Source organism: Labrus mixtus, chromosome 6, assembly GCF_963584025.1.
Source record: "Labrus mixtus chromosome 6, fLabMix1.1, whole genome shotgun sequence".
NCBI classification, from domain to species: Eukaryota; Metazoa; Chordata; class Actinopteri; order Labriformes; family Labridae; genus Labrus; species Labrus mixtus.
The window spans coordinates 25,439,107-25,454,252 of NC_083617.1; the positions used below are offsets into that span (position 1 = coordinate 25,439,107).

Below are 15,146 nucleotides of genomic sequence, written 5' to 3' on the forward strand. Positions count from 1 at the left end.
TTATGCAGAGGCTTTAATTGTTTTATAGTTATTATTATAAAAAGCTTTGTCTGTATCAAGGTGCATGTTTATTCTTAAACATATTTTATTAGTTGAACTTAAAACAAACACAGGAGAAGGCAGCACAGATGTTTCCAAACCTTTAAAAAAAATGAAAAAAGAAAAGCTAACATGGCTCATAACAACATGCGCACATGAACACAAAGCCTTCTTTGGATTAACTACAGGCCAGGGGAAAATGTGACTGTGACATACACATGTGTTGGAATAATAAAAGCTAATAGAAGAGCACTGACTTCAGGGCACAGGTACAGAGAGGCCAGGTGTCACATCCTTTACCACGCAGCATTCAGCTGCTTCATACACTCTGATCGTACAGGATGAACTCTGAACTTTAATGAACTTGCTCCTGAAATCCCTCTTTTACTCATGCTTTAGACTGTTTGTATGTGCTGTCCTGTATATGTTTGTGTTGTGTTTTTATTCTCTCGGTGTAAGGTATAGTCCCCTCGGGGCATTAAAAGGTTTCATTCAACACAGCGATGATCTTGTTTTAGAGTAAGGTCTTGTACCTGCTTTTTGTAAAGTGCCTTGAGATAACACTTGTTATAATTTGGCGCTATACAAATAAAGATTGGCTGATTGATTTTCATGATTGTGGGAAGACAAGATCGATGATAAAACTGTGAAAAACTTCCAAAAGTGTGTCCATGTCTCATGCTTGCAACACGACGCAGAAGTACAAAACAACATAATTAAAAGCTCAAACATGAAAAAACAAATGTGGTGATTCTTGGAATGAACCTTTAAGTTACTTTAAGAGTTTTTAGGGGGCGCTAGAGGACATGATCTAAGACGTGAACACAAATTCACATCGTTATGTTTGATTATTATGAAGCGAACTACTAAAAAAAAGGTTAGAAAAAGTTCATCATTAAGTCCCATTAGTGATCCACTCTCTTGAAGAATAATCACAGAGTTAAAGCATGCACTCTGAACTTTATTTATAGAGCACACAGCCGATCCAACGAGCTGAGCAGAGGAAAACACAACGCAGGAGAGAGTAACAGATAAGAAGGATGAAGGGACAGGTAACGATTATGTGCAGAGTCACACAAAACCTGCACAGCTGGATCCCCGAGCGTAACGGGTGATTGAACATTGAAGATAACTGAGGAGAAATATGTTTGAAGGAGAGTCTTAAAAACACCAAAAATGAGTGAAGGACGGATGTTGGGAGATAAAGAGGGTCACAGTGTAAGCAGTAATGAACCTGCATGAAGGAATCAATCCATTCTTACTGAGTCAAACAAACATCAGTCATCTGGGACGTACTGGAGCTCAGAATAAATGTTGGTTAATTGCTGTCACAAGACCTCTAATGACTCCACGTCGTTCAGACGGTCACTTAACACGTCTTTCTCCTCGTTTCATTGCTGCCCCTTTAATTCTAATCTGACTATTGTTGCTCCTCTGATTGGTGTGAATCCCAAAACAGCAAACTGATTAACCATCGTCAGTGTTAAAGAATCACTAACTCCCAAGATGTTAGCTGAATTTAAAGACGAGCTGAAGCCCGTCAGCGGCTCCTCTCGTCTTTTCTTATGCATGAGCAGCGTCTCATTATCTCCAGAGGAGGAGAAATAACAAGCCCGGCTAATTGTTCACTGATTAACAGACGGTAGCTCTGCTGCACAAAGAGAGAGAGAGAGAGAGAGTGAGAGGGGAGAGCCTGTCAGTGGGGTCGACATGTCCAGGCTTTGACCCAGCTGTGTGCAGATGTTGTGAGGATTAACCTTTCTATGCTGAGCTCTGCAGGGTCGACACTGTACCTGAATGTTAAACTTCAATGTGATTCTGGGGAAAATCAAACCATGTCGATACCTGTTTCAAAAACATGGCATCAAACATAGAAGTCATAGTCTCCAAATATCTGGACGTTTGTTGCTTTGATCTGAAATGTGCAGCTCACTTCTGCAAAAGTGCACAAATACAGCACTCTCTCTCTCTCTTCTGCTCGCAGCAGCTTTTTAGTTAAAGGTTTGACTGAAGATCTGAAGTTTAGTTGAACCTGCCGTACATTTCGGTACTAGATTGCATCGTTTGAAAACACGTGGTATCAAATCGTATCGCAGTATGGGAGACAGCTTCAGTGCTCTGACATGCTGCGAGAAAACGTGTACAGGGTTAGGGTTTAATTTGATTTGATTTAAAATGTATTTAACCAGGAAAACCTAATTGAGATGACGAATAAATGATAAGAGTGTCCTGGCAGCAGCACAATAGACAAGTTACAGAGCTACATACAGGAAGTCACAACCTTCGCCTCCAGGAGTTATACCTTTTAACTTTCCGTAAAGCTCATACTGAACTGAGAAAACGGGCGTTCAAGAATTCTGCTTCCTCTTCTTGGAATCGGTTGCAAGAGACTCTAAACTTTATGAGCTGGTTTCCTTGAATGTTTTAAAATGTCTTCTTAAAGATCTGAAGGCAGAAATATCTGACTGTAGATGTTTGAACTGACTCATGTCGCCCCTGTTGTTGAGGATTTCTGACACATTTTGATGAATGGTTCTTATATTTTGTGATTCCTTTATGTATGTTTATTGTTGTTAAATGTTTCATGTCTGAAACCAAGTTAAACTGTGCTGCTGCCTGTCTCGGCCAGGGCGCTCTTGTAAGATAGATTCTTCATTTCAATGAGACTCTTCCTGGTCAAATAAAAAATGAAACACGATTACAACAAACGATTACAGACACAGAGCAGCACATCCTGTGTCTCAGAGCAGAAAAGTCATCATCTACAAGCATTGTCCTCCAACACCTTCAATCTACTTTAAAACATATTTGAAGGGACCAGATCCCGATCATTCTGCAAAGGCAGCGTACCTGAAACTTATTTTCCTCATTTCAACACCACTGTAAATATTAACGGACGAAGCCTATGTGACATCAGACATGTGTTCCTGCAGGGGGCTCAGGAGGCTCATTGGCAGCAGCCGCCCACCTGTCAATCACATACGCGCCTAACTATGGATAACACGTATCGTTCTCGAAATAAAAAAAATCACCCCCAGTACAGTGTGTGCCACTGAGGACAATAATTAATCAGATCTATTTGTTTTTTTTTGTACCAGGCTGTAAACATGTTCATTTATGATGTAAAAACGTTTTTTTTTTCCTTCTCATGTGTATGTGACTTCCTGTGTTCTTGGAGCCAGCCTCTAGTGGACGCTTGATGAACTGCAGGATTTTGCACTTCTATTGGCTTCATTTTTCAAGACCGGAGGTTGCCACTTGTTCAAGACATACTTTCGGAACATATAACAACAACCAGCTTTGTGACTTCTTTGTGCTTTGAGTTTATTTCTCTGTGTCCGGTCTGATGCTCGTACGTCTCTTTGACCATGTGACGTCCTCTGAGCAGAGAAAACACAGACTCTGAAGTCAAACAGTGCAGAGGGGTCAAAGTGCAGACGCAAACTTCCAGTGTTTGTGGGCGTATTAGAAAACAATGCAGCTTGAAGTCTATCAGACTTATCTAATACAACAAAAAACAGCTAAGAACTCTTCTTTTATCTTTATCTGGAATAACTTCAAGAATCAATGTCTCCGTGTGGAGACGGCTCCTGAGAGTCCCGACTCCTCGCTCCGCTGTGCTGCGACCAGAATCCTATCAGAGGCCAAATAGCACGAGTCACATTTACTCTGAAGGTTGATGTGGAATAAGTTGTGTTTTCTGATGTTAAAAAAGTACACTTTGCTTCAGAAAAAGTCTTATCAATGAAGCAGATTAAACGGGCAGTTAGCATACAATGATCGAGTGATTAAAGATAACCAAACACTGGTTCAGCTTAGAGGCTATTCACTTCATGTAAAATTACTATAAAGAGCTTTGTGTGGCGTTCACTGACACAACACAGATCTGCATATTAAAACAAACAGTCATATGATCAGTTTATCTCTTTATGTAAAGTTTAATCCTGCGAGCAGACGGGGCTGTCAATCACAGGACGACCCAAACATCCAAATATGGAGACAGAAAGTATTCACACCGTTGATACTTTATTATTGTATGGTTTTGCGATACGACACAAAATAAAATTTGATATACGATACGATATAACACAACATGATGTGATACGATATATTATACCAAATACAATGCGACAAAAGATTTGATATATGAGATAAATAAGACCGGAGGTCCTCAGGTAACTACTCAACATACACATGATAACTATAACAGGTTAGAGTGCATCCTTTCTGAATCCAAATATCTGGACTCTTTGTGCAGCTGCATACCTTCTTATCCAACATCAGATTATTCTCTGTATCTGTGTGGGAAAAGTTCAGACACTTTAAAAGAGTCTAAAACGCTGAGAGGAGTTTAAAGTCTGTGGCCTCACTACATGAAGTCCCCGCTCTGAATCACAGACTATCTGAAAGCAAACAGCTCGCACCCGGATAAAGTCTGACAGGACGGCAACTGATACTTAATGCATCACTTTTTTTTTTATCTCACTTCCACAGAGTACAAGGAGGGTGGAAAAAAGCACTCTTATCACGAGGTAAGAGTGCAAATATATAATAAAGGAATGACACAGGGATAAATAAATATGCTAATAAATAGACCAATAAATAAATATAGTAGAATAATTGTACCCTTTTGACATGTATTTGTTATTTAATACTGTATATGTTGGGTTTTCTATATCTAATAGCAGATCTGTTTCTTGTGCATAAATCAGTTAATATGTTTAACACTACTTTACTAAATAAGACACAATAGTTTAAGTATTACAATTATACTCACACTCTTTATTTATATCCTAAATGTGTGTCTTTATGTATTGTAAGCATGTCTATAAACTAATCCTGTACACAAACAAAGCAAAAATATTAAAACAAGCAACTTTTTTTTTTTGGCTCATGACCGCACTTTGACTTCACAAAACTCTGGCAACCTCAGACATCCAAAACATGTAGGCTACAGCTTTTTGCTCAAATTAATTTGTTTTGGATCATGAAATATTTTCAAGTAAACATTCAGGTTAAAGCACCTTTATGTTTTTTGGTGTTTATTATTGTGGACTGAGGAATAAAGGAAAGGAGGACATTTCTGCAGACAGACTGCAAGTTTCTTGTTTTGGCATTGGCTACCTTTGACCCAGCCTGAGTCAATACATTTTAATATACAATACATTTTAATATACAATATATTTTAATATACAATATATTCCTTATTGACCAATACATACTAATTTCGGGAGACCCCACGTGGAGTCGGGACCCCACGGTTGGTAAAGCCTGCTTTAGTAGGTGCTCTGTGTTGTATCTCATTATTACATAATTCTCTTCATGTCATTTCCCCACACGGACGGATATGTCCACCCTGCCACGCGGTAGGTACCTCTCTCCTCCCGCCGCTGTTCCCGCACGGTCACATTTGACGGGGGGACCACAGCAGAACGGCAGCAGCGATGGCTAAAAGTGATGGATGCGATTACTTTAAAAGAACCAGCTTGTTCTGGATCATCTCTGTCACATTTGGGATGGGACACCTAGCTGTAAGTTCAATTATAAAGTAGATTTGTTATTATTTATTTTTAATAAATACTGTTTTTGTTTTTCATTTTCTCGCCGTGAATGCCACATATACATTGTGTTTCGCAAAACATCTTCCGGCTGGTTTATTTTTGTCAAATTTGCTTTAACTCCACAGAAATTAAAATGTTTAAATGTAATTTAGACTCTAAAAGTCTAGAAAATGTTCTTGTGTAAACACCTGGCTCATGTTTAGTTGATGTGTTATCTTATCGGGATTTATCAGCCTCTCTTTAGGAGCAAAGGTGAAACTCAGCCTCGTCCTAAGTCCAGTTTTTGTCCACTGTCCAGACTTTGTGTCCAGATACTCTCTGTTATTTTAAAGCAAACAAACCCGTGCCATAAATATGCTAATTTAAGCCCCTCACTCACCTGTAGCTGTGCAGCAGAGGTGAACGTGTTATTTTGGGGTTAATTGAGCTGAAGAGCTGTGTCAAGAAAATCTGAGACTATTTCATCATTTCATCATTCAGCAAAAATGTGATATGTATGATATAATTTGCTGTCAAAAAAAAAATGCGCAGGTGTGTTTGATTTCAACCCTGCTTTTATTTTGAAATAAAGTAAGGACCTTCTGGTAGATGGAAGGTCAGCACATGAACTAATGCTGCATTCATGTGGTGTCGGACAGACCGGAAAAAAGAATCTCCGAGTTGAAAAAATGCACATGAACACCTGCTCAGACTTCCCGACTTGGCGTCGGAATCGTCATCACCTGGGGGGCAAAACATACTTTTTATTAATTCACATATTGCACATCAACTTTTTGCTTAAATATAACTTGTAACAGTTGCATGTCACACATCCTCTTCTTAGCGTCCACGCTTTTTTTGTTGTTGCTGTTGTTACATCATCCTGACTTTCCGAACTGAAATCATGTGAACACACTGAAGTCGGAAGAACGACTTCCCAACTCGGAAACTTGGAGCACCCGAGCAGCACATGAATGCAGCATTAAGCCCAGAAACAGGAAGTGGTTAGGGATCCCAAAATGAGGTCAAACAGCTCAAAGGCACAGTAACAAAGGTCAATGTGTGATGTCTTCAGGTGGATATTACTTTGGACTCGTCAGCTGAGCTGTCTGAGAGTTTGTTAAAGTGAAATGAGACATTCAAAGATGCAGCAGTGTCCTTCTTTTACATCACTGAGACTACAGGGAGACACTGAAAGTTCACAGTTAAACTATAAACTGTTGTTTTGGGCGATCGACGGACATAAATAAACATGACGTTGAACCCTCAGAGCAGAGGGCCCCTTCCAACAATAACACCTTTGTCACAGTCCACACGGACACCTGACCTGTTCCAGGTGCACAAAAGAGGACAAAGGCCGTCACGACACAATGAGACATTCTGATTTACATTCCACTGAGATCTGATTGTGTGCAGGGCTCATTTTATTTTAGAGATGTAATGAACAAATACGGACAATTTAAAACAATATAACTAATCTATATGCAATACTCTTTTATAACCAGCAGAGGGCGACATCGGGCTTATCTTGTTACACATCAGTCACAGTGTCACTTTTTATATAAAAGAATATGCAGTGATTTAATTGTAATCAAACAAACTCAAAATCAAAAAGCATATACAGATAAGGAAAGGGGATATTTTTACTGTCACAGAATTTAAACAGAAGAATATAGTAGGAATATATTTCCTTTTGTACTTTCTGCGTATATAAGTATATAAAACATTAAGTGCACTTGTGTATCTACATATATAACTGTGTTCAGTCCTCGATTGTTTGAATTGTTTGTTTTTAGGGAATGTTTCAGTTTCTATCTGTAGATTTCATGTTTCATGTTAACTGATTGTTGTTTGGAGCAGATTTCCACTTAGAGGAAACGCTGATTCTGAGGGAACATTTGAAAAAGAAAAAAAAAATGTAAATCCATCAATTTCATACAACTAAGATTTAAATGCCAGCACGTTGAAGAAAAACCCAACATGGTGCTCTCAGCCATAACTGTGTCAGATTTCATTTCAGTGTCATAACAAAGCTACTCTTTGTGGAACATCTCCGCGTTTGTGTCATCATCTAAAACACTGCAGAGACTTTAACAACCGAGAGAACCTGACATCATACAGCTCATTATCTGCCAGCTGCCCTGGGATTTTTTATATTTAAACTTTAATGGACCAGATAATCGGGAAGCAGTCACTCAATCTCTCTCCAACTGCATGGCGTCATGTGTGCAGATTATCACAGAGTCAGTAACCACACAAACAGTCCTTTCAGAAATTCCTCATTTCTGTTAGAAGAACATCCATAAAGGTCACACGTCGTCTGAGTCTTTTAAAGCTTGTCATACTTTGCTAACTTTATGAATGTATGAATATTCAGCCTCTCTGTCTGTGTTTTTCAGTGCATGGTGTTTGTACCGGAAATAATTCCCTTCCAGCACCTCGGCCCGTACGGCACCTTCTGCAGATACCTGCTGGATAACTATGCCGGCGTCCTGCATAAAATGTGAGTGATTAGAAACGCTGCTGCTCATCCAGTTTGTGTGAGAAATGTTGATTACATCCTTAAGAGGGCCTTTCATTTTTTACTTAAAGGGGACATATTATGATAAATCCACTTCTACAGTGTTTTTAAACATATATTTGGTAACCTGAGTGTCTACTGACCCACAAAATGTGAAATAAACCCATCCAGTCCTTTGTTTGTGGTCTGCATTAGTCTTACAACACAGAGGAGTGTGAATGTGCTCTCCTTGTGATGTCACAGTGGGATTTTGGATCTCCACCCATGGACTCCACACGCAGTCTAGAGCAAACCTTTTGCACAGGTCCACCATTTTTATTCTCTCTAGCAAAGGAGTGATGTCTACGGGGAAAACTCAGGGGGGCTCATTGCATTTAAAGAGACACACACACCAAAACGGAGCGTTCTGAGAGAGCTGGTTTATACAGGGTCACAAACCTCCTCTGCTGCTTGATTCATGTTATATTTTGACCACAGCACAGATGTTTCATTTAGACCACAGGGGGACTGTTTGAAAAGGGGGACAAGGGGGATCATATGTCCTCTTTAAATAGTAACTAAACTTTCAGTTTCAGATGCATCTACATCAATGTATCAACATGGACATGGCTGGGTGGGGGGGATGAGACACGCCCACTCACTCCATCGTGCTGTCACCATCAGCTGCAACATCATACAGTCTATGCCACACACACACGGCCACACATACACAGATGATCAAATTTAGCTAGGTTATTGAGCCAGGAGCGACACTTTGAGAAGCAGAAATCAAAGTTTTTGCGACAGAAATCTCGTCTGTCCTACTCAGAATTCACTACAACAGGAAGAGCATGTGAGTCATCTCCTAGAATAACAAAATAAAGAGAGGTACAGCCGCCAACATGAGTCCGTTCCATGATCTTAGTTTAACATGTTGCCAAAACAGATCCCATCTCTCTGTCATCTTTCCTCCCACATTCATTTCTCCCAACATGTATTCAGTCCATTCCTGCACAGTGGGCCCCCCGGGGTCCTTCCACTTTCGCTGTATAATCCTTGTTGCTGTGATATATCCGACCTTTAAAATGCTACATTTTGGGATTTGTTACTTTAGGCACCAATGTCTCGTCACTAAGGAGGCAAAGTCGTGGGTGCGCCGGGAGAGTGACACCAATCCAATCCCCAAGTATCTCCAAAGTATTACACCAGACTGGACGCAGCATAGCACATTCCCAGATCAGATTTAAATATGAGCCCAAGTCGTTCTTACACTTCCTACAACAGCTGTTCTTTATTGTTGAGAATAACAGCAGAGGCATATTGAGGATCCTACAACTTCAAACTCTTCAATTCAGGTCCTCAGAGATCCTTCATTCAAATGTTTCAATCCCAGAGCGAGGGCGATGGTGTCATTGTGAACTGCACCATCGGTCGATTGTCCTTCAAAACAGTCATCACAGCTTTGCAGCCATATCGACTCTGTAACATCTGCATCGATACATGTATTAACAAGGAGCACATGACCATATATTTCCATATGGATGTTTTGAGCACAGCCCTAAATCTCTCAGCTCGAATACACTCTTTAATTAACGTTAATGTTTTTAATCCGTTCGCAGGTCGTTAACACGACTTTGCCAATGAATCGTTTCCCTCAGGTGACCCGCTGTAACGCCCTCACAGTATTAAGATAGTGATCAGAAGATAACGGCTGTTGTTAAAGTCATGTGACTCCCCGAGCAGCCTGAGCAGGGAGGGACCGTTCAGTGATTGTTGGTTTGATTCTTGTGACGTGATTGGTCCTTTCCAGGTCGTCATGTGATTGCTGTTAAAGTAAACAAACAAACAGCGTAATGTTTAAAAGTGTTACAAGTCTTCTTTAAGAACTCGAGGGGTCTTTTATTGATCATCAAAGCCGTTTTCACATCTGCACTCCTGATATATATCTAGTTAACTTCAGGATATTCTCCTGACCTGGCTGTTCACATATGCTCCTCATAGCTATATATGTCAACAGAAAATGAAGAACACATTATGTGAGCGGAGATTGTAGTGGTCGTGGGCAGGCGGTCAATGCACCGACATGTCACAGGATATCACTCCCCCTCTTATTGGCTCGAGGTGAAATCTCCTGATTATATCCTGCTGTGTCCTCACATCAACTCAATCTGACTTGCTGTCGAAAAAATACCAGGGGTCTGGCAGGAGAAACTCTGGGTGAAAAATGTGTTCACACATACAGCTCCTCCTGGAAATATCAGGAGTTTTTCAGGAGTTTTTCAGGAGTGTGAAAGCTCTAAAAGTTTAAAGTATTGTTGTTCTGAACGGACAGTCTGCGGAGTTTCACACGTTTCTCTGTGTTTCAGGTGGTGGGCTGCCTGGGCCGTCCATGTGTTTGAGGCCTGGTTTGCATTGAGGGTGTGCAGGTAAGAAAAAAAACATGAACCTGAGCGTCCACTAGATGGTGCTAAAATCTAATTTTTCACAAAACTGTTTCCTTCATCTTCCTCTGAAAATGTGGGTCTCAGGAAAAGTTTAATAACTCCCTAAAAGTCTTCAAAGTATGTAGATGCCAAACCAACATCGGAAACCTTCTCATCTGGGATGTTACTGGTTTGTGACAACAATAACTAAGATATCATCCAATCAATCAAAACTTTATTAATCACTCAGGGTCCAGAGGAGACGATTCAAAAGACATAAAATACAATGCAGAGTATAAAAACATGCAACATGGATGCAATGCATGGTATGAAATCATTCAATAAATAAAAACAACGCCCTCAGAGGATACAGCTGTACCAGTGTGTCCATATCTGGGATTGATAGCGTGCCATGCTGCACTTGATGCTCGTCAAGACCAGCATGGTTTTATTCTGTGAGTTATTGAGTCGGCAAATCAATTTAGAAATAAGATTAGAAGCTCATTTTCTGGGGCGCCAGTTGTCTAGTGGTTAGTGTACGCCCCATGTATGAAGGCTGTAGTCCTCCAAGCGGACGGCCCGGGTTCGAATCTAACCTCTCCTGCATGTCATTCCCTACTTTCTGTCTCCCTGATTCCTGACTCTATCCACTGTGCTGTCTCAAAACAAAAGCAGAAAAAGCCCAAAAATAAACCTTAAAAAAGGAACATAATTACCGTTGGGGCTTTTCTGCCTTTATTTGATAGGTCAGGGGACATCTCTTACCTTATTCTATCCCAGCGTACCTGTGCAGTACTCTAACGCCCCACTGTAACAATAACACACGGCCTCTGTATAAGAATTCCTGACTTATCCTTTCAGCAGTAATTACATTTTTTCAATCATTTTTGAACAATTGTTGACTTTGGAGTCAAAAAAAAAATACTGAGTCATGATGAGAATGGAGAAACTGTAAGAATAAGAACACAATGGAGAAGCTGCCAGTCTGATTTCACTTCATTGTTTGGTGTCTCTGTGTGTCTGCAGTAAAAAAGGAATCACCAACACGTCCACTCGCTGCCTGTGGTGCGTCCAGACCTTTCTGTTCGGCTTCGCCTCCCTCAGCCTGCTCCTCAAGTTCGACCCCGAGCGTCCCAAACAGCACTGACGGCTGCAGGACGAGGACGAGCCCGCAGAACAACACGCTGAGTCCAGCGTCCTGCCTCCTCAAACCCCCTCTGCTAAATCCTGCTGAGAGGGCGAGCAGAGGGAGACAGTCGAGCCTCTCCTTTAACTAAGTTTTGAAGTGAACACTACATTTTCTTACTAAGTCTCCATCTCATTCCACAGATGTTCTAACCATATAAAGGACAGTTGTATTTCCTTTATGATAATATTTAAGTTTTTTAATATATAATAATAATGAAACAGATAATCTCAGAGATCTTTTAATAAATGTGTGCCGAGCTGAATATTTAGTGCAATAGAAGAGGAGTCTTTTCTAAAATCATTTTTTACCCTCATGATGTTTACAATCAACGTGTCTGATGGAGGTGTGCAGATTTTCTCAGCTGCTGTGATAAAAAACAATAACGAAGTTTAGCTGTAGATGGTACAATCCACGCGTCCTTAAAGCGTGCTGCTGAGTGTGTTAACAACCTTCTCATTCGCCTTTCTTTCACTGAAGTGCTGAGAGTTTACATTTCAAACTGTAGGCTGGAAGTCCTGGATGTTAATGCTGCAAAAATAAAGAGTGACTTAACAAACTGCACTGATTGTGTTTCACTCGCTGTTTTTAATCCTCGCTAAAAATGTGCAGAAACCTGCAGCCATCATGCTAACAACAGAGCTGAGACACTTTGAACCAAACCCTGACCACGATTTTTGCTAGCTTGTTCATGTTGATGTCGTTAGATTTGTTCCTGGTGTTATCTCACACATGTATAAGCTGATTAGAGTTTATAAAGGCTCATTTCAGATTTTTTTCACAGTTAAACATTCAGTAACTAAGTAACGTCACTTAAAGGCAGGGTTGGTAATTTTCCAAAACTAGCATGATTTTGAAAGTAGCATTCCCTCAGTGCTCCGTCTTCACCCACCCCCTCCCCTCTGTGCTCCCTCTAAAGCCACGCCCCTCACTTACATGTACGAGCGCCGTTGCTCCAGAAGTGGACCTCAGCTCATCTCTGTCATTGTGTAGAAACTACGTCGTCTCATGTCTCATTCAGCGGTAAGTAAACTCACAGCTGACGCGCTTTGAGTGTGGGTTAGAGCACACAAGAGGTAGAGAGCGAGCAGGGAGACAGGGAGGCGTGTGATTGGTTCATCAGATTGGTACCTCGTGGCAGACATTGCTTGAAGTTTTTACAGGATTACAAACTGATACAGATGATGGATTTTCTTTGTTCCTTTTTCAGAGAACATGAGTTATTAATTCTGTCAGGACCTAAAGACAATATCAACCAAAATCTTAAAAAGTGGATCCAGAGGGAATTACCAACCCTGACTTTGAGTGATCAAATTCTTCCTCAGGGGAACATAGCATGAGCATAAGCTTAGCGTACCGAGCTCTGGGTAGTGAGTGGAATAATGAGATCACGGATACAAGCAGCTGAAATAAGGTTCCTCCAAAGGTGGACTTGACTCAGCCTGAGAGATAACCGGAGGGAGCTCAGAGTAGTGACGCTGCTCCTTTGCATGGAAAGAAGCCAGTTGAGGAAATCGCCTGCCTTAGGTCTTCCAGGAAAGCCCAACTGAGAAGAGGCAGAAGATCTTCTTTCTGATCATGGGTTTAGGAACGCCTCGGGATATCCCAGGAGGAGCAAGGAAACGTTGCTGGGAAGAGGAACGTCTCGGGCAATTTGCTTAGTCTGCTGCAACCCAGACCCGGCCCCGGACAGGATAAAGAAAATGGATGGATGGAAATTCATAGCTATTCATCCAAAAGTTGGATAAATATTTACGACTACAAACATCAACCAGAACCAGATTTATCAGATCATGAATGTGTCCACATAAAGTCCAATAAAGCTCACAGAGAGAGACAGATTATTAGTCTGATATTTACATGAACAAATCTCCAAAAGCCTCCAATAGCACAAACACGGCCCAGAGGTCAAAGGTCAGGGACTGAATTCGCTGAGGTGACACCTAGCAGACAGCTAGCAGCTTCCACCTGTCACTCAAAGAGGCCACGCCCCCTCATTATACCTCACTTTAAGCCTAAATGTCATTTTAACAGGTGAGTTATACACAAAAGATTAATTTGCATCTACAGGAACTGTAGAGTTAGGTGGTTATTCTGTGGGTCTGTATCGACTTGCAACCTATTTTTTTATTTCATATTTTCATTCTAATAATCGTTACTCCCAAAATATTGATTATAGCAACTTAAACCAATCCACCATACCCCAGAGGACGTGATTCGTCTCTCCCTCGGTGTCATGAAGCACACATTGAAATGTCTTTTAATCACAGTGCTCTTCCAGTGGAAGGTGTTGGTGTGACGTCGTCCGACTGAAGCTGAACCAGTAGCACCTGGTCATGATGTCCTCTGCTTATGAACTTAAGAGCATTAGGCGTCTTAAACCTCACAGTATCCACCAGAGCTGTCTCCAGTCATTAATCAGGGGTGGATGGTAAGGACAACACTTACTTTTACATCCTCTCTCACTTTCACTCTTACGTGGAAAAAAACCTCTCGACAATTTGCACTCTCTACTGGCGCTCCAAAAAATCACAGCACAGTCGAGATTTATACGTTTTTATTGCAGAATACGAGCTTGGATCGACTCTATCATCAGACAGTATATACATACAGAAATATATACAAGAGTTTATAAATGAAACAGACTGAAACAGCCCGACACAGCCGCAGCAGGTGCCTGGTTTCTGCTCCAGGTTTCTGCCTAATAAAACGATGTTGCTAAATGTTTCTGTGTGCTGCGCTCGTGGTGGATGAATGTTGGGTCTGTGTGAATATTATAAAGAGGACATGCACTTTTTGTTAAGTGTCTCCAGATAATGTTTGATATAAGTTGGTGGTATAACGGCATCATTTCTGTTGCTGTTTAAAACTGGAAAACATGATTTTCAGTTCCAGTCGACAGCCATGCAGAGTTCTGCAAAACGATTTCTGTTTGTAATGCTCGACCGAAGTTGACACACCGTCACTTTCTTGAAATGTACTCGCTTTGTGGTTTGGGGTCACTTGGAGTTGGGTTGAAAAGTTGTGTGAGCCGTTTTTGTCTGTTTCCACCTCACTGATCCAGGAAGAGTCACACCGCCAACTACTGGCCTGGCATGTCCACTTCAGCGGATTCTGTGTGGGCAAAGGATGTTATCCAAGATTTGTCTGAACGCGAAACATTTTTGAAAACCAAAAACCATTACAGTTTCAGTGGATTCTCGTGTAAATGTGGCCTAAGCCGAGATCTCGAGGACAAAAATGGAAATTATTCTCAAACTAATGTTTGAGGATGGGTGTCTGCTCAAGGCTTCCGTAGTTTAGTGAGGTGTACAGTTTGAATTGATTTAGAAAGAGGCCTGTACTGTGCATCATCGCCATGTAAATTTAACTATAAGACTTATACACATCATGTAATGACAGGGTGCCATGATGAAAGTCCAGACTGAGTATTCTGATTGGACAAGGGGCGTCAGTGT

General features: G+C 41.0%; 1 protein-coding gene across 1 annotated transcript; it reads left to right on the forward strand.

Moving 5' to 3' along the window:
• The first annotated feature begins 5,412 nt into the window (after positions 1-5,412).
• On the forward strand, positions 5,413-12,252 carry tmem254 (transmembrane protein 254). The gene is made up of 4 exons (XM_061040712.1): positions 5,413-5,570; positions 7,979-8,082; positions 10,446-10,505; positions 11,529-12,252. Exons 1-4 carry the CDS (start codon positions 5,484-5,486, stop codon positions 11,647-11,649), a joined length of 372 nt encoding a protein of 123 aa, XP_060896695.1. The 5' UTR covers positions 5,413-5,483; the 3' UTR covers positions 11,650-12,252.
• The last annotated feature ends 2,894 nt before the right edge of the window (positions 12,253-15,146 follow it).